We start from the raw sequence: 19,910 nt of genomic DNA, 5'->3' as shown, positions 1-19,910 counted from the left end.
CTGATAAATGAAACTGATCAAGGCTGACGGGCATATCTGTGACAGGCGTAATTGGGGCATATATGTATGTGTATGTGTGTGTGTGTGTGTGTGTGTGTGTGCGCCCCCAATCTAAAGACGCTAACTAACTAATTGGAGTGCTTGATTTTGAGATTTTGCTAATTTAGGCATTCGAGGTTCCTTAAGCTGCTTTACCAAAAGCGAGAAACGACAGCAATTCCTGAATAGACTTGTTTTCGAATGTGGAAATGTATTTACATTTTAAAATACCTTAAGGTATTGACAGGAATAATAAATAATAATAATAAAGTACAAATAAATAAAAATACTATAGCTTTATGATAATTTAGCTAAATTATTTATATGCATTCTAGTAATTTTGTATTTAATTAAATCGAATTTGAAAATAAATATGTAATGACAAGCGTAATAACTTAAAAGTAACCTGATAATTAAACCGCTAAGGTTTATAAATAAATGAAATAAAGTCAATATATAGCCTTAAGTAGCAGATAACTAAATGCCATTCATCAGTTTCAACAATTACGGGCAGTTATTTAAAATTATTCTTTTTTCTAATTGGGCTTGATAATCCAATTTTTAAAGCAAAACTCAGCAGCTTATATACTTGAAGTAATAATTTAAAATGCAAAAAACCACGCGCATATTCAAGAGTATTCGAAAACTATGAAATAAGGACTTTAGCGGAAAAAAAACAGCACAGATTGAAAGCCATTTTATCACAGAGTTTGGGGAAACGTAGCTCAGGTATATCTTAAAACGTAAAAATTGGTTTAGAACCAAACATAAAACATTGCACGTAGAGTTCATCATAGCGATAGCCGACTAACACATTAATTAAGCAAATAGGAGTACTAAGCTAAACCACTAACGAACGCCCCAAAAAGTCTGTTCATGCTGCCGAGTTTGAAATGTGTATATTATAGTACTCAGCAAAACTGAACTCAAAATAATTTATATGCAGTGTTGGCATGCAGATGTTTATTTATTTTCATTTAAACTTGCTGCTGAATTTATGAGACAACAACAATAACAGTACAATAATAGGTGAGTGCGAAGCCATTAGCACATTTATGTGAAAACTACGCAGACCCAGGGGTCGTATAAGCAACGCTTTGCCATTTTAATGACTGGGGAGATCTAACGAGTATACGTATGGTGTATGTATACGTATATGTATGTATGTACTATATATGTATATTTCGCCATTTCCATTGTGTGCACTGATATGCAAATGAGTTGCACCTATGCATGCCCTGAAATTGTTGCAACCTTCGCGTAATGCGTGCGAAAGCTTTAATGCCGCCCATTGCGCATACGCCACGTGGCAGCACATCCACGTCGCTGGGCTGCTGTGACATTTCAATTAATGCGCGCAAACGTGCGCTCCTTTCCTAAAAAACGAAAACGAAATCACAACAACAACAAAAAAGAGTAAAATGGTGACATTGCCAAAAGGCGGCGCCAGTCATAAGAAATTACAATAAATATGTTTTTGAAGTCGCGCGAGGTCAGGGGGGATTAGCTTCAGTTTTGGCCACAGCCTTTTCGTTTTTTTTTTTTTTTTTTTTTTTTTTTTGTATGTCTGTGTGTGAATGTGTGTGAGTGTGTGTTTATGCCATGTGGGCATTGGTTGAGTGACCATGCAGCAAACGCCACAAAACCGAAAGCGTGAAAATGCTGTAATAAGCCAATGTGCGAGCCTTGAAGCATAGACAGCCCGCCTTCCCCCATGGTACTCGTAAATTTTCTAAAAAATGTTTAAAAACTTTTGCACAGCAATTTCTTTACGTACTTATGCCCTGGGGGGAGGCAAGGGTGAGCAACCAACAGCCAGCGGATTTGTTGCGTTTTATATTTTGACAGCAGATACAGCACCAGAAGCTGAGCCAGCAGCAGCACCAGAAACAAATAGAGATGGACCGCTTACGTAAACATGGGCATGCAAAAAAGGTGAATGTAAATGAGTATTGGAATCATTAAGAGCGATGGAGGAAGGAGGATGCTGTACTAGCTTCCGATTAATTCATAGCATTGTATTAATTTAAAAAAAAGCAATTGATAATCTATAACAAGAGGGCATATGAACATATATGTAACTAATGGCGAACGTACTGGGAGGCATACAATTATACAATCGGATACTATGCAATAAATGAACACACGTCGATATCTTGATCACTTCACTTATGAGGAGAAAAATTCAAATCTTATAAGATAGCCTTTGAAGGCCGAGCTTATTTAATAATCATTGGGAAGCATATTCTCGCAGATCTGGGTTTGTGTAGGGTTTTCCTAATCACTACGTTATGTTATATCACTAAAGGTATAAGATGTAGCGTATTTTTGTAATAAAAGACAGCCATTTTTGTTAGTATTTGGTTTTTAATTGATAAATACCTATTAAGAACTGAAATAGCTTGCCGGACTGGCTAATAAAGCTTCCCCCAACGGGTCAGTGATTCTCCATCTTTAGCTTTAAACTATATTTTATCTTGTATTGTTTAAATATTTTAATTTAATTATACTTCTTTATCTTGTATTTTTTTTCCTCCCCCTCCTTTGCTTTTTTTTAGGTCTAATAACGTCTCTGACTACTCTTTGCTGTAAATCAGGGCATAGCTGGCCGTTTGGCAAATAAAATTCCCCCATCGAGTCGAATTCCTTATTAGACATTTTTGTTATTTCAAAAGGCTTTGTTTTTCTTTCAATAAGTTCTGAATTGTTTTGATTTTTTTCCTCAAATCGTCAGCTCTGTTTTTCGATAAAATAAAATAAATAAAATTTGAAATATCGTTATGGTGGCTAGTAGATAATAATTAATAATTAATAATATCTACCTAGTGGAGGGCCTAATACAAATCAATATTCTGCTGTGAAATGTAAGAGCCTAAAAAAATATTCAACATAACACTCTATTAAGGAAATCATGGAATATTTCCTAACAACTAAAAAAAAAGGTCTTGAACTGAATTTTTGAATTTGATGAAAATTATAAATAGGAAGACTTTTATTCGGTTGATTTTGTTTGTCACGCGTCCATCTCGAGCGTCCATGCTTATTGCTCGCATAAGCTGTAGCTCTAGCAGCTCTAGTAGAGCGACCATACTCTTGGCTTTATGTAAGTCGACTGAAAGCGCTAACAGGCTGCTCCTGCTCATGTTCCTGCTCGTGCCACTGCCGCTGCCCTCGCCCGATCGCTCCTGTTGCAACATTGGGAGCGTGGCGGTGGCGTTACGTGCGCAGCGTGCTTCGAGATTAGCTAAGCACAAATAATGTTTGCGACAGTGTGTGTGTGTGTGTGTGGGTGTGTGGGTGTGTGTGCATTGAATTGACAGCTGCGTTAAGCGCATTGCTGCACAGCTGTTGAGGCTAAAGCCAATGCCAGAGCTTGTTGCCCACCAAGCCGTCGGACTCGTGCGACGTGCGGCATGCCTCGTATTTCGTGTTTCGCTTCACGCTCCGCAGCTGTAAAATATATTCACTCATTTAAGCACGAGCATGAATGAGAATTAGACGCGTTAATGAAACGACAACAACAAAATACAAATCTATGACATCAATATATATATACAAGTATATGCTCGTCTACAATATACTATATACTATAAGAGTATACATGTATTTAAGTGCTAATGGTGTTGTTGCTGGCGTAAGAGAAAAATAAAAAACAAGAAACTAAATTGGCTTTTAGGGATTTTCAAAGCGCGCAGTGGCTATGCAAAAGTTTTGCTCGTTAAAATAAATGTTGCTTTTGTTTTCGCTATTTTTTTTATCCCATACACTTTAATGGGGTCTATTACAATTTTGTTATGCTGCTTGCCATCGAATGCATCTGCATACTCGAATGAAACCGACTTGGAAAGCGCAATGCAAAACTTAAACAATTATTTTTCGTGTTATCAGCAAAGTACAAAGCAAGAGTCTAATGGTTAGGAAATAGAGTCTTCCAATCACAAATTGGCAAGAAGTTTTTAATTGAAAAAATGTTATAATTTCAATTGTATTGAAATTGAATGTTATTGGTAAGGACAACAAAAATTTAACAACAATTCGAGTACAGTTCGTTTGAAGAATATAATTATTGTTTCAGAATTTTAGTCACGTCCCTATTTCGTTTTTGGATGAGATTCAACTATAATGATGATAAAAGAAAAACAAAACAGGTCAAAACTTTCCAATTGCATTTTAAAGATAAAGGAGGAATAGTTTGTGAAATATCATGTATGGAGGATTCATTGAAATATAGACTGTCAGCATAGGAAAAAGTGAATCAAGTGCTGACTACTTATTTTATTTCACATGCTGAGAAAATCTTTAGAAGGTACTCAGCCTTTATTTAAATGCCATTATTATTTAACCTTCTTATATCAAATAGTAATGCTCTATAAATTGTTCTGCAAAGTAATTCTGGGAAATCTTTCCAGTTGCATTTTAGCTTAAAAATTAAAAATGATTGGTTTGATGAACAAGAAATACGGGATTTACGTTTTCGATTTGAAAAGTTAAACGAATGTATTTGTGATGATTTATTTTTCAGAAAATCGAAGCTCACAAAGAGCGCCAATAAAAACTTGTCATAGGTTTCCTGTCATGACATATTCACATTTCCATTGCGCTACTTCCAAATAAACTTGAATAAAAACTTTTAAATACAAATTACAAAAGAATCAAAAAGAAGAAAATGCCACGGGTCGCAGACTATGATCTGAATATTATTGAGCTTTGTAAGAATATGTCTTCTCAAAGCAATTTGATGCACTTGAGGGACTTGAAGCCAAGGAACAATACCTATGAGCTCGGTTTTCACGGCAACGGCCACAGGAACGGCGCGTCGTCACATCACTATCATGATGGTGAGTAGTGTTTTGTGAATGGGGGAGCGGTTTTAAATGATGCATCACTTTGTTAAGCCTGCTGTGTGCCGGTGGACAGCTGGCTGAGCACCAACATAGGCTTCCAGCTGTCCCCAAAGGGGGCACTCCATGCACACGGACCATTGAAGCCAATCGACGTACATCGTCACCCGCGCAGCCGCTCTGCCTGTGGAAAGCTGCAGATCGCGGCTAGACGGCAGGCGGGTGAACAGGCGGAGAGGAAGGCTTACCCAAGGTCATTCAGCTACGATCGCTCAGCAGTTACTTCAAAGGACGAGGACGGGCCAATAACCTTCTTGCGTTGGCCCAATCGTGGTGAACTGGCGCTCTCAAAATCCGGTAGCCCCCTCATGACTTCAACTAGGACTATTCGCCAAAAATTCGTCAACGTGAATATCCCAACACGGAATGGCGTGATTTCGATGCAGCCGAAGAAGCTCTTCGAGATTGATCCCGAAATGCTGCAGTCCCTGGATGACAATATACTATCACAGCTGGAAATATTGGTTCACAACATGCAACTAATATTGAAGAAGTCGTACGATGCTGCCTCCAAGTAATGCATGCCACACACGAGTTCATGAAAAAACAGCACATACATATGAATTGTTATATGAATTGGAAAATACGTCATGGCTAATTAATATGAATAGAGTTAAAGTTAATTAGCCATAATGTATTTTCAAGTATGCCAATTAATACTAGGCCTTTAAGTATCGTCTATAAGAGCTTAATTATAATCGGTTTCCAACACTTAATGTTATTGATTTCTTTGTTGAACAACACATGTAATGCACACAATCGATAGTAGGAATTATTATTGCATGACAACAACAACGAAACAAAACATTCCAACAAACTTGGAAAGCCTGCACCTGATTAAATGTAATAAATAAATGAAATAATCACTAAACTAATACATGGCTGTACATTCCTGGTAATTGTTGGAATCCTAAGATTCTCTAAACCACAAGCCTTTTCTTGAAACTTGTCAAAAATAAATTTTTTATAATATTAACTTGGCAATTTATTATTTAAATATCTGAAATGTATTAATAATTTGAATTAATTAATCAGCATCATTATTGCAGGCGCTCTAGGAATAGGATTTACTCAGGAACAGGATTGTTTATAAATGTTCAAACCTGTTTCAACCACCACTAGGATAAGTCTTTGCTCTAGGATAAGAACAGGACAGTAACTTTTGTGAGGTAATTGTTGAATGATATGAGCTGATTAAAAATCAAGTCTGAAATGATTTAGCTATTATTTTTTCGACGATTAAAATATAAACAAAGTTTGTTCTCTTTGAAATTGCAACATTAAATGATGCAACATTAAAATCGAAATTAAAACAACAACAAATATCGCATAAGCCAGCGCATGGGCTGAGGTTAAATTTACGGCCAGCTGCAGCATACTGTAGCGGCAAAACTGTCGTTAGTGTGACCATATATCATCCGAATAAGTATCGATACCGACAATTGTTGTTGTATTTGAACGGCAATTATTTGTGCGCAACAACACCAGCAAGGAGATAAGCGAACAGCTGCGTGGCGGTATTTCAAAATTGTTTTATTGTTACAATATGTTGCTACCCAGTCTTGAGGCTTTACGTCCCTTAAATGTTTTTGAAGTTCTGGGGTTAACGCAGTCAGAATCGTGAAACTAATTCAATTAGATTTTCAGACGCTTCCTAAAGGCTTATTTCAAATAGTGTCTCTACACAAAACAGTTATTTGTTTTCTCATGATGAAGTGTAATCACAATGGTAACATAGATATAAAATTATAAATCCTGAAAAAATATCATTATCAAAAGAAATGTCACATCTTAATAATTGCGATATAAAATAATAATAATCTCGAAACTGATACTGGAAATGAGAACTTTTTTTCTTTATACTTCAGTTAACTGCTCAGTCCAAAAGAACGTAGATTTTCTGATTCTATTGGTCCACCAAACATCACAAATTTGAGGGGGACAGAAAAGAATCGCTGGATAGTATTCAAGTTCTTATATTATTTGCTTAGACTCGTTAAACTCAATGTCGGAATACGATGTACATGCTGGCTTATTTGGATAGCGCTTATATGGATTCGTGCAAATGGATTGTCCTATTTTGTTGAAGAAATGTCAGAAGAGTGGCTACGCGAACCATAATGTTTGAACTCGTATGTGACTGGCCCGTCGAAACTGAATATTTGCTACTCGGGGGAGTATAGCCCATAAAAAAGCATAAGCCTCACATGATGTGTCCAAAGATATGATTTTAGAACTTGCGCGCTATTTAAAATGTTTGTTATGGCACTAAAAAGTTTTTGAGTGTTTAAAAAATGCTCTATAGCTGCACATTTTGTAGAGTATGTAAAGTTTCGAAGCAGTGAACATAACTTTGTGTGCTCGTATGTTCTCCGTTCCTCGTTCCTCCCTCCTCCCTCCTCTCTCACTCCCTCTCTCTCTCACTCCTCTTCAATTTCTGCGTTCTCAGCTGACAGAAATTTATACTCGCGTTTATGGCCGCACACAGAACTGCGACTTTTCCTCTTCCTCTGGCAACCAGCTTTTGTGGCTATAGCTGTTTCTCTTTCGATTATCTCCGACACTTTCGCTATCTCTGGCCATGGTCTTTTTGTTTTCAGCGTTATTTGCGCCATCGTTGACATTGTAATTGTAGTTGTTGTCGTTGTTGTGTTTGTTAATCTGAGTTTTTTGTTGCGCGCTATTATTGTTGTTGTTGTTGGCAATTAAACAGCCGCCCCAAAGCAATAGCCAAGTGCCGTTTATGGTCGTAAACAGTTTCCATGTCGCTGTTCAGCGGCTTCAGTTGCTCGACATTTTTGTTGCATACTTTAAGGGCATTTTGCAGTTTGTGCCACAAAGTTTTGGTAGGAACTTTTGCGATTCGGCTCGTTTGCCGGCATACTAGCATGACGAAAAGAATGAAACTTGCTGGCAGTCAATCAGCCAACTGCTGGCAGTTGGCAGCATCCAGCAACCAACTGACAACTTCTAGCAACCTGCTGGCCATATTAGTAGCTGCATGCGAGTATAATATTCTTAAGTTGAACATTTCTTGCAACGCAAGCTATTTATGCGACCAGCTTCTTGACCTCTCTGGCTGGCAAACTTTTGTGTGCTAGTGAACGCGCCTACGCTTATGCAACGAAAAATTTGCATGCCAGCTCATCTCACGCACACACTTGCAAGATGTAAGTGAGTATAATCGAGTGAGGCAGGCAAATAATTTGCGCAAAGCTCTGTTGAACTCTGTCAAGTTTGCTTTGAAGACAATGTTGCTTTTATTAAAACCGATACGAATTCTATACGAAAATGTGGTTTTCTGCAACAAAACACCTATTTGGAAATTACTTTTCAGGCCTACTTGTAAATGAATATAAATTTTTGTTCGTAAAAAAATTGTGAAAAAAATTATGTAAAGAATGTTGCTGCATTCGATCTACTAAACACAGTTCCACAACCTCATTTTACATTCAAATTATAATTGCACCTATTCATTCGAAAATTGTTTCAAATGCAAATTATCCTTCAAATTTTTGACATTGATTTTTTATATTTTTAAATGTTTATATTAAAAAACTTGGAATCATTTGACCCTGCAATGAGTTTGTATGACACAGAGTATCAATTCTAAAGCTAAATGTGTGACTGACTTATTTTCAAATAGTACAAGTATGTACATTTTTAAATGTGTACAATGTCGGTTTGTTAATTTAAGTTTGCAGCCTTAGATGCAAATATTTGTGTCCCTTTCTCGACAGAAAATATGCTTAATTTTGCAGATTTATTTTGCCATTCAGGAAGTTGGTGCATAAGAAAATTAATGCAACTTATATACACAGTTCTTTAAGCATATTAATGGTATCTTGTTTGGGTAATTTTCTCAAAATTATTATTATCGAATTATTATTTTCAAAAACCAAAATTGAAAAATATTTATTATCTCTTGATTATAAGTTAGTTACGAGGCACAAACATATTTCCTCGAATTATTATTTTCGAAAAACTAAATATTATGATTTCATCAACTACATATTTATTTAACGGATTATTGAAATGTCATTTACTTTGAAACATTAAGTCTTGATCATATCTCTTTTAGCGACCTCATATATTTAGTTAGTATTGCAGACTCGAATACATGCTTCATCATAATTTTAAACAACTGACTGACTTCTGCATCTTAAAACTAAATGAAATTGGCAATTACACGTTTAAATTGCAACTCTCATAATGCAAACAGTGGTAGTTGGTTGGCGGTTTTTCTTCACAAACCAAGCTGAACATCATTTCACAAACATGACAGTCTAATTGAAAATTAAGTTTCAACTTACCATGTGGGCCGAATAGTTCTTTTGGAATCAGTGGAAGGTCGGTTTGGTTTGCTGACATAACTGTCACACACTTTTGCGTTTTTTCTGCCCTGTCTTGGCTTTTTGAATTTGCATTTGCTATTTCTGCCCTCCACCCCATCCGTCATCATCTCAATTATTTCCTTTGTCGTCTACAAAATTAAAACGTAATAATTCTCCTTTTTGTTGTTGTTGTTTTTGCTGCTGCTGCTGTATTCGTTTTGGATGTTGGACTGCAATTTTATTGGGCACTAAGTCACGTACAGACAATGACAACGACGCCAACGCTCACGTATTCCCCATTTCTTATGTCGCTGCCCCCTCGCTCCCCTCGCTACGCTACCCACTAAGCCAACACCATCATTGTGGCAAGCGGCAACCACAATCGCAAACGCAAACGTTCTTGGCCGCGCTTTTGTTTTAATAATAAATCTTGCGACAAAAATATTTGCTTTCTTGCTCGGTTTTCTAATAAATTTAAAGGCCATTTGGCCAGCCAGAAGAGCTGAAAAAGGACGGAGGACGCAGCCAAGTCGGCAAGTCAAACATTTTATATTCATTCGCTCTCTCTTTTTTCAAAATTTTTGTTTTTTTTTCGTGCTGCCTCTTTTTTTTCTATTGCAACGATAAGCGGAAGCACAAAATGGCAAATGCACAGCCAAGAAACGTTTCTCCACTTCACTCCACAACCCCCTGCCGCCACACCACTAGCCCCGTTCTGCCTCTCCACTGTCCTGTCCTGTCCTGTCCTGCCTATCTGGCTAGCGTTGATTGAGCGTGAACCTTACAGCTGCCGTCGAGAGACAAATGATACGCGTTGACATTTTGGTTGCTCCATTTTGCTGCCAACTGTCGGATTTTGAATTTACAGCAAAAAGGCAGACATACTACATAGTCGATTGTTGTTGTTATTGTTGTTGTTGCTGGCATTGTTGGCCATTGTTCCCATTGAGTTAAATGGAAATTTAAACGCAAGCGCCTCGCTGCCAAATCCCAAAAACTTACCTGAAACGATAGCAAAGAAAAGGTTTGGGTGAATTTTAATTTAATCCATTTGGAAATTAGCAGCATGACATTTTGGTTAGAGGGGGATTTCAGGCTGAGAAAAGGGTGTTACCTCATCAAGTGGAGAGGAAGTGTGCTTGTGTTGAAATTTATTGGCATGCCAAGTAAACATCCGTAAGCCCCACTACACGGTTTATTTCGAAATTGTTTTTGGTTTATTTAAGCATCTTCAATTTTAATAAAAAAAAGTTCAGAAATACAAGTAGATCAGTTCCTTTGTTATAAATATTAAGCAAGTACATAGTACCTTCCAAAAGTAATGCCAGCACCACTTGTGAATACCTCGAGTCACCTCTTTTTCTTATCCTAAACAGCTTTATCATATAAGTCACAAATTTTAGTAAAAAGGTACATAATTATGAGACACTATAAAAAATCATTAATCAAGTTTTTTTTTGGCTACGATTGATTTTAAATAAAGTAATTAGCTGCTACATAAATTAATTTATTAAGAGAATTCGATATCGATTAGCCAACCACTGTACGCCCAATATCACGGCCCTCAAAATTCCAGACTATGATGATTTAGATGTGCATTCAGCTTCAACTCAAACCTCCAAACTTAAGCGAGCAAACAAACAAAAAATTTCAATCCTTCCACGCTCATAAAGAATCAATGAGTTTCTTAATTGGAAGTAATTGAAAGAGATTGATGAAAAATTATGGTAAGTTTAGTTTCACTTTGTTTAACGAAAAATCAACTGAATAATCAATTAACTAAAGTTTTGCTGGTACTTGAAATTTTATAACTACAGGAGTATTAATAATATGGATTTAATTGCAAATGGCTTAAAAGAAAAGTTATAAGAGTTATAAGAGTTTAAAGAGTTTAAGAGTTTAAAGAGTTATAAGAGTCACCAGCACCAATTAAATTAGTAAATTAGTTATTAAAGTTGAAAAGACTTAAACATTTAACCACATATAACCAATCTAATTGGTTTCTGAAACTTTTGCACCGGCCAGTAAATGAAAGTCCATGACAGTCCTTTGCCACAGAATGTTCAATTTTCAATTCACAAAAGGATCGACTCAATGCTACTCTTAGCAGCAAAATTCCTTTCTGGCATTTGCCGGCTATGTGGTGTGGTGGCATATTTTCTTGGCCAGAGCCAGAGCAATGTAAATATGAGCAAAATATTTGACCAGACTATTTGTTTGGGCAACACACACACACACTTTTATGACTGCAGTGCTCGGATCTCGCATAGAGAAACGAGAGAACAGAGGACAGAAGGATGTGGAATGCTGTGACTTCATGGACGATGGACGATGGAAAATGAAAATTTTGGTTGCTTCGAAGCAGCATTTCTGTATTTAATTCAATTAAGTATTTTTTATGGGCAATGCCAAGCTAAGCTGGTTGTTATGCTTCTTGTTAGCAGGCGGCCGTCAAAACAACGTTTATGGCCCACAACTGTTTAGCTTAAATGCACGACTGGGCTTCATCTGAGGCCTGTCAAGGCAAATGTCTAGAAAGTGGCAGGCCCACAGCATTTGGCAGTTTCTGAGGCACTAAGCGACGTTTTGTGGCTACCCAATACAGTCACACATACGCACACAAACAAACACACACACATAGAGCGCAGAGAAAAATGGCAAGTAAAATAAAAAAGGAGAAAAAAAATTAAAACGAGAGCGGTAAGGGAAATTTAACATGTGTTCGACGGCAGCATCCAAGGCGGCATATCTGACGAGTTCATCTTGTGGTTTTTTAAGTGCTGTTGTACGGTCAATGTAAACAGCTTCCTCCCTTACCTCCACTCAACTCCACGCCACTCCCCCTGCCACCTTACCGCCCACTATCATGTGGGGTTGAGCTTCTTAAGTAATGCCTCGTGTTTTGTTGCCGTCGTTCGCATTTCTTTTATGTTCTCTGTATGTTTTGGTGATTTAAGAAAAATTGATGGCTTGCTTTAGACATGATTTTGGCACGAATCGGACGCTGGGCGTAACCGCAATGACACTGCGCAAAACGCACACACACACACACACACACATGCTAACCTACACTATGAAAAAAATCAAGTATTTCGTTCATATAATACTTGAATGGATTATGCGACTGAAGTCGCTTTTAAACAACAAGATATTGTAAAATTGTATCGAACGTTAACATTAATTCTTTTTGTACAAAACAGATTCAATCATATTTTAAATATGTTGAGCAAAATCAATAAATCGTATAGAACTTGTAGATTCCATTTGTGCCGTATGTCCTCAGTTAATCATTAATTAGCTCTTTACTTATTTAAATTTATATTCCATTTATATTCCATTCGATCGAACTATAGGGTGGAGGTACTTCAATTACTGTGTTTTACATATTTAATTGAATCAAATATATTTAATAATAAGTATGAGAAAACACATATTAAATTTTGGATATTTTAAATTTATTATCAGCTCGTTACTTTAAATTTATATTCCATTTAAAATTAATATTAACAAATCGAAGTACATATGTTTTTTAAGCGTTCCGTAATTCAACACGGGTTTTATATTTAATTGAAAATATATTCAAAAATAACACAAGAAAATACACATTTCATTAGAATACAATTTTTTATTTTTTACTATAAATGTTTATTTGCTTTTATTACAATACATTTTCACGAATGCTTTCGCAGTTCTTTCCGGCTTAACTAAATCCGATTGACATCGCTCCTGTGACTTACCTGCGTACCTGATGGAAGGGTTAAGGGGTATACAAGTACTAGAAGGCAAGCATGTATATAAGTAGAAGAGACAGAAGAAAACGTGCCAGATCCCATTTTATAATAATATACAAGTACATAATCACGATTCCGAGAAGAATCGATAAAGACATGTGACAGTTCGTTTGAACACGAAGAACTTTTGAATCGAAGCAGCTAAGAACACCTAGAAATGGACCTCTCCCCACCTATTTAACGTTTCGCATTCCCCACGAGGAAGTAAAACCACAAACTTATAAGTTAAGTCTATTCCATCCAGATTTGTTCGTTCAGTGTTTTCTTAAATGTATAAACTCATTGAGGCGTTTCGTTGTTAGCTTGCCATTCAAAATGCATAGATATGATTTGATTTGTTCGCATCTATATATATATATACACACACACAGGCACTTAGCAGGACAACGCACAAAAGTAGGCTATATATAGGTTTGTACGCGTACATAAGTTGCAAAAGGCTTAGGCATGCAAATTGTTGCCAAAGCAACCCACGCCTTATTTGCACGTCTGGCAAAACGCATTCCAAATGAAGATTTATCAGCGGGCATGTTTCATAAATATATATATAGACACACACACACACACACACATATTTTGTACGACAATAAAAAGTAAGTGGGCAGCCGAGAGTCCTTTGTGAATTTGAATTTATGGTGCAGGTTGCGATGGCAGTGATTTATTATTGAGAGAGCGAACCGAATGATAAGAATCAAAGCTCAACCGAAGTAATGCCCCTTAATGGTCCGTGCAGGCCATCATGATATGATGGTATAAATATCAGCACTGCTACTCTAATTGGCCCCTTCAACTACAAACTCATCGCTTCATTATGGTCAACAGTCAGAGGTGGCTTTAAGCTGGAAATGTGCCGTAGGAAATTGCTAATGAACGGATGGACGTGGCGTGCTACGATGATACAAATTGTCGAGGCAGCCAAGCGAGCTTTTAGATATGCATAACTATTAGACTAAATGCCATCTTAGAAATGCAGTTAATTTATTATTAAAAACAAAAACCAACAAATAATCCCACAATGGAGAATGGCTGTGATTTCTTGAGACTTAAGCCAGATATTTTAGGGAATTGATTTTTTTAAAGCAATGTGTTCGTGTCACACAAGCAATGTTTTGTGAATTTTCAATTTGCATTTTCTTTGTAATTTTGTTAAAAGCACATGCTAGTGCTTAATGGAGTTGGTCTGAGGTTCGCTTGCAAAATACAATCATTTCTTTTAAAATTAGCATACAATTTTCTGCTGCTTCTTTGGAACATTGTCAATCAACTGGACTTGTTTGAGTTCTTCTTTCTTCCAGTAAATAGCCAATTAGAACGTGATAGTTTACATATACTTGTATTTCATCTGATTGTTGCCCAAACTTTGCCTCCTACGTTCGTCTTTTCAATTAGCTGTGCAGCATTCGAAATTTGATATTGAATAAGCCCTCAAAAACTGTGACAGCTCACCCGAAAACATATTCAAGTGTCCGAAGCAATTGCCCAAATGCGGCAAGCCGTGGATATTGTCGCCAGTGTCGGGGCACTTAGAAGCCGGAAATTAATTCGCAACTTGCTGACACTTTTAGTGCGTGCTTCTACACCCCACAGAGAAATCGAATCGCAACCCAAATGCCAAGCACAAAAAACGACAGCAGAAGTCACGTCGCGTCCGGCACCGCCATATCTGCCCGGTTCCACCTCTCAGCGCCGTCCATTGCAGCAATTGCAGCCGTAAATTGTGTAAAGAGTGGAACTAGGCGATGACAGCAACAGTAACAGCAACAGCGACGGTCCACAATGGAGTGTAAAGGGCGCGGGGAGGTTGTAAAAACGTCAAATTTATGAGCTTGAGCTTCAGTTTCAGCTTGTTCTTTGACCCTTTGGCTTTGGCTTTGGCTTTTCCTTGGCAGCAGATTTAATTAGCTGCTATTTAAGCCCAAATTTTATTAAAATGAGTCCAAGGCGCCAAAAGCCTCAATTCGACGTTGACTTTAGCCACATTTCTTGGTTTGCCTTCGAAAAGAAAACTGGTGCGGGTGCGGCCCAAAGCTTTTGATGCTTTAAGTACAGTGTGGAATTTGTTATGATAACTTGTACATATCTGCGTGGAACTAATATTAAAAATATATGATACTAATACTAATATTGTTGGCCACTATAATAGGACATCGATTGTTTGTTTTTCTTATCACTTATAGATGTACACGTATTTATACCAGCATTGGAACCAATTGCGAAGCCGCACTTCATACAAACGGGTTCGGTACTAGAAACGGTGTTGATATTTTTTTTCGGCCTGCAGATTTGACCATAACACGACAGATTGACACTTATTAGATATGAGACCACTCTCTCCAGAATTTTTAAAACTGCAAGTAATTTGAAATGGTAGCGCCGTGACTCGAACGGAGGCTTAGTCCGGAAACGAACTCACATTATGGGAGTTATAATTTGAGTTGAGTCTGAAAGGGATAGAAGAAAGTGAGTTCCTTTTCAGCCAATGCAGTGGTGGAAAGAAGTCCGCAACGCTTTTTAACAACAAATAGTTGGTACTGGATTGGATATAACGTCTAGTATCGGAACTCGTACGAAAGAACTACCGTCATTAGTGGGAATAACTCTACTTCAAATATAGAGCACGAGGCTAGTGAAATAGAAAATAACTAAGAAGCATTGTCAGCTAGCTATTTGAGATGATTGATTTAGATTCAATGGAGTGCAAAGATCTTATGATCCTTATTTCACATCAAAACAAGAGAGAACGCTACAGTCGAGCAAGCCCGACAGTGTAATACCCTGTACCCAGGAAAACTTCCGTCACTGAGTTATATGCGCCCATAGCTGCAGCAAAAAGAGGAAGAAGAAGAGCGAACTTGTTGCTGCAGTTTGGGGGGGTTGTACTGGCGAGAATTTGTTTTGCTAATAACTTTTCTTAGAATTGACCGAATTGAATAAAATTTTACACAACAGTAGACAATTATATATTAATTATGTGTGCAAAGTTTGGTTTAGGTAGCATTTGAAATGTGGACGCTATTGACGAAATTCTGTAGCGGGGGAAGGGGGGGAAAATTAAAAAAAAAAACATAAACTCGTCCTTACTCGGACTTAGGAGAATCTGGATGCCAACTTTGGTTATTCTAGCTTTTATAGTTTCCGAGATCCTTGCGTTCATCCAGACGGACGGACAGACGGACAGACGGACGGACATGTCTAGATCGATTTCTCTCGTCATGCTGATCAAGAATATATATACTTTATGGGGTCGGAGATGCTTCCTTCTGTATGTTACATACTTTGCACAAACCTAATATACCCTTTTTACCCTACGGGTACAGGGTATAAATATACCTAAAATTCTACAAAGCTTGGCTAAAATTGACTGTACAGCTTTTTAATTATTGTGAAATTTTTCTCTTTAACACACACACACACACTTTCTACTCCATTGTAGACTCTTGAAAACTATAATTCTCGGAATTCATTTCTGTGAATTACTATATAGCCATGACTTCATATAAGAAATACATTTCGGTTTGTTAGGAAAAACTTTAAAAAGAACTTTTCTTTTTTTTTTTTTAAAGAGATTATGGACCGCCCACTGCGGCGTATGCGTAATGTCAAACAACGCATAGTCACATGGCCACAAAAAAAAAGGTAAAAATAAAAGGAAATAAAATAAAATCTGTGTGTCATGTTAATGACCGATTAACGACGCGTGTGTGCTGTTTTGCGTGTGTGTGTGTGCGTGAGTGCGTGAGTTCGTGCGTGTGCATATGTGGGGTGTTCCTGTTGTGCTGTCAGCCACTTATTCTAATCAAAAAGTGAAACTCACAAAGCATTTCCTAAAAGCTGAAAGCTTGCCCAAAGCCCAGCAAAAAATAAAAAAAACACAAAGCAAAAGTCAAAAGACCTCCCCATCCACATCCTCAATTTCGTCCTCGTCCTTAGCGGCATAACAAATTAAATTTCAACACGCAAAGATTTGTTACAATGGTTGTGGCTGTGTGGCTTTGGCATGGGGCTGGGGCGGGGGTACTCGCCTGGAATTGGTTGTTCTGCTGCCAAAATTAAATGTTCGCCTGCCTGCCGATTAAGTCAAGGCACTAAATTGGCAAATGGAATTTTTTTTTCCGCTCTTGTGCGTCGAAATTCATGCGAACTTTTGCAGCGTTTTTTTTTTTTCTTCTTTCTTGCGACTTATGCATATTATTATTAGTATTAGGTGTGAGCACGCGCAAGAATGTGTGTGAGTGTTTGGGTGTATGGGTGTGTGTGTGTGTCTGTAAATTGGATTTTACTTTATGCAAATGTATGCGCACTGATTGAGTGACACTAATGGATGATGAAGTCGTCAGCCTTGGCGGACTGCTGTCAAACGACAAGCAGGATAAACAGACTGACAGTCTGACTAGCTGGCAGCCTGACGGAACGACAGAATAAACGTGGTTCGATGCACATGGGAACAGTTGAAAACATCAATGGAAGTGCAGCAAAAGTTTTGGCATACTTGGGTGCGATTGGAAAGAAATGAGTTTGTGGCTGCACATAGACTGATTTATAGATTTTTATAGTAAGTCTTTGTAGATCACACATATAGACAGTGCCTCTAATAGGCTTAAATAGTCTACAAATGCGAGTGTTAACACCACCCACATCATGTTCCATTTAAAAATGTAGTCATATGGGTTTAAAGCTGTGAGAATTTTGTTCTCCCCGAATGAACAAAATTGTACAAAACTAATAATCAAACGAACTTATCAGGCATCTGAAAAGAGCATTTTGACCTACTTATCAATTTTGAACGCATTGAAAGCTGGGAGGACGCTGTGGCATTGCGATGAAATGGATATGCAGTATTTTAGTTTGTTGTTTATGAAACAATTCGAGGAATGTATTTCTTTGATGATAAAGTAATGAATCGAGTTTTCCATAAATTAAGGTGAATATATGTCTGTAGGATGAGGGAATGGTAATCGATATTACTATTGGATAGGAAAGTCTCCAGTTGAGTTCTTGAGTTCTGTGGTTGGTTTTGTGTTCTATGCATATTATAATCTATAAACCAAAGTAACTCCATTTTGTGAACGTGTACCTAAATACTAATTTTATCATTAAACAATTGAAGAACTTTAAGAATCCTCTAAATAAAATACGTGTTATTTCTTCATAAGAAAGACTCGATTTGATAAATTATAATAGAGCAGGAGATGCCATTAGCATTTGTTTGCTTGCAGATTATCAATAAATGTCATAATATTTTTAACAAATCGTGTATATTTATATTCACATTTCAAATAAGTTTCCAAGTTCTATTCAACACTAAAACACTTTCATGCTTGCAATAAATATGCCTCTGCATAAGTAAAATCGGTCTGTATTCTGTTTTTTATTTAGGCATCACAAGTAAACATGCCTTTGAATAGATAATAGAATGCTGAATGAATGGTAATGTAAAAATTCAGCGAATTGCATTTTTTTTGCATTTTTGTCTACACACTAAAAAAGCAATAAATTTTTGAACACAAACATAATTGGTCATATTTCTACGGCTGGTCGTAAATATCAATAAAACATTGCCACAAAAACGTATTAATTTGTTGTGGATACTAATGCAAATGAGCTTTTTCCCAAACAAAAAAAACATTGTTTTTTTTGGGCTTATTTTTTTTACTGCTACACATAAATATGTTGCCCACTAATTGGGGCGCGCAGAATTTGCATCAAAATATTCCATCATATTTGCATAAATTGCATACGAATGCCGCAAATAAATGCACTCACAATGCCCAAGGGCTTCTATCAATGGAATAATAATAATAACACAAGTATTAGCGAGAACATTAATTTTGTGTAAATTTACAAATATTTGCCCGTCGCATGTCGTTGAAACAAATCAACAATATTAATCAAAGGCACTTTGTTGGTCATGTGCACAAAGTGGAGTGCAAACAAACTTAATTAGGATTCTGTTGCAAAAAATTGCGATAATTTGAAGGAAAAAAAAAAATGAAAAAAGTCATTAAACATAAAGCAATCGCAATCGTAATCGCAATAGAAAAAAAGAAAAGAAAACAGCGAAACATCAACAAAGGAAGTTAAGTAAATAAAAACATTAGGCGACAATAAAAATGCAAAGCGAAAATAAAATAAAAAACAAGAAAAAAAACAACAACAACGAAATATGCCTTAAAATTCAAGTGGCAATCAGGGCGCACAAACAGTCAGACAATTAAAAATGAAAACAAGCTTAAACACACACACCCCCACCCCCACACACACACACACGCAGGTCACATAATGAGCAAGGTCGTATTTAAGGGGTCTACTGCCGCACACTTCCACCTGCCCATAAATGTTTTAAATGGCAATAAAAACATGGCGTTGGCTTAATGAGCGGGCGCCAATGCTTGCCTGCATTGTGGGCGGTAAATGGAATTGAAGCCGAGTCTGAAGCGGCAGTGGGGAGCGGGGGATGGAGAGGGGCCAGTAAGCGTGTTGGGCTTGATGCTTGGGGGATTTTTCGACACCGAAACCAACACCGACCAGCTCAAAAGCTGGCACAGCTTCCATCAACCAGAACCAACCAGAACTGGCACCGGCACCGGCACCGTTGACGCGACGTTCTCGTCATGATTCTGCGTGCTGAAGCTGTTATTATTGCTCTTGTTGTTACTGTTTATGCTGTTGTTGTTGTTGTTTGTGTGTTGCTTGTGTGGCTCTAATTAAGCCACTCGTGTGTCCTGTGAGTGCAATTTGTTTAATTTTTCAGTAGGAACAACAACAACAACAACAGCACCAGCACTGCTTGAATTTAAAGGCCTGTTTGTGCCTTGACATTTTCTAGGTCAATTGTTGCTGACCAA

The 19,910-nt window shown here is 37.3% G+C and overlaps 2 protein-coding genes across 2 annotated transcripts in view; one reads left to right on the top strand and one right to left on the bottom strand.

The window, feature by feature from the left end:
* Positions 1-19,910, bottom strand: part of LOC115627323 (inactive dipeptidyl peptidase 10) — a 208,387-nt gene that overhangs the window by 83,816 nt on the left and 104,661 nt on the right. The gene's annotated exons all lie outside the window — the stretch shown is intronic.
* LOC115627325 (borealin-like) lies at positions 4,686-5,765 on the top strand. The gene is made up of 2 exons (XM_030522969.1): positions 4,686-4,877; positions 4,935-5,765. The coding sequence occupies exons 1-2, from the start codon at positions 4,706-4,708 to the stop codon at positions 5,456-5,458; spliced, it is 696 nt and encodes a 231-aa protein (XP_030378829.1). The 5' UTR covers positions 4,686-4,705; the 3' UTR covers positions 5,459-5,765.

Source organism: Scaptodrosophila lebanonensis, unplaced genomic scaffold, assembly GCF_003285725.1.
Source record: "Scaptodrosophila lebanonensis strain 11010-0011.00,11010-0021.00 unplaced genomic scaffold, SlebRS2 tig00000092-arrow-pilon, whole genome shotgun sequence".
Classification (NCBI taxonomy): Eukaryota; Metazoa; Arthropoda; class Insecta; order Diptera; family Drosophilidae; genus Scaptodrosophila; species Scaptodrosophila lebanonensis.
The sequence above is the reverse complement of the archived record's forward strand: the minus strand, read 5'-3'. Positions and strand labels throughout refer to the sequence as shown.

Excerpts from the sequence above, each read along its gene's own strand:
- LOC115627325 (XM_030522969.1), top strand. The coding sequence starts at position 4,706 with ATGCCACGGGTCGCAGACTATGATCTGAATATTATTGAGCTTTGTAAG. Across the intron at positions 4,878-4,934 it reads GTCACATCACTATCATGATG|CCTGCTGTGTGCCGGTGGAC; the intron begins GTGAGTAGTGTT and ends CACTTTGTTAAG.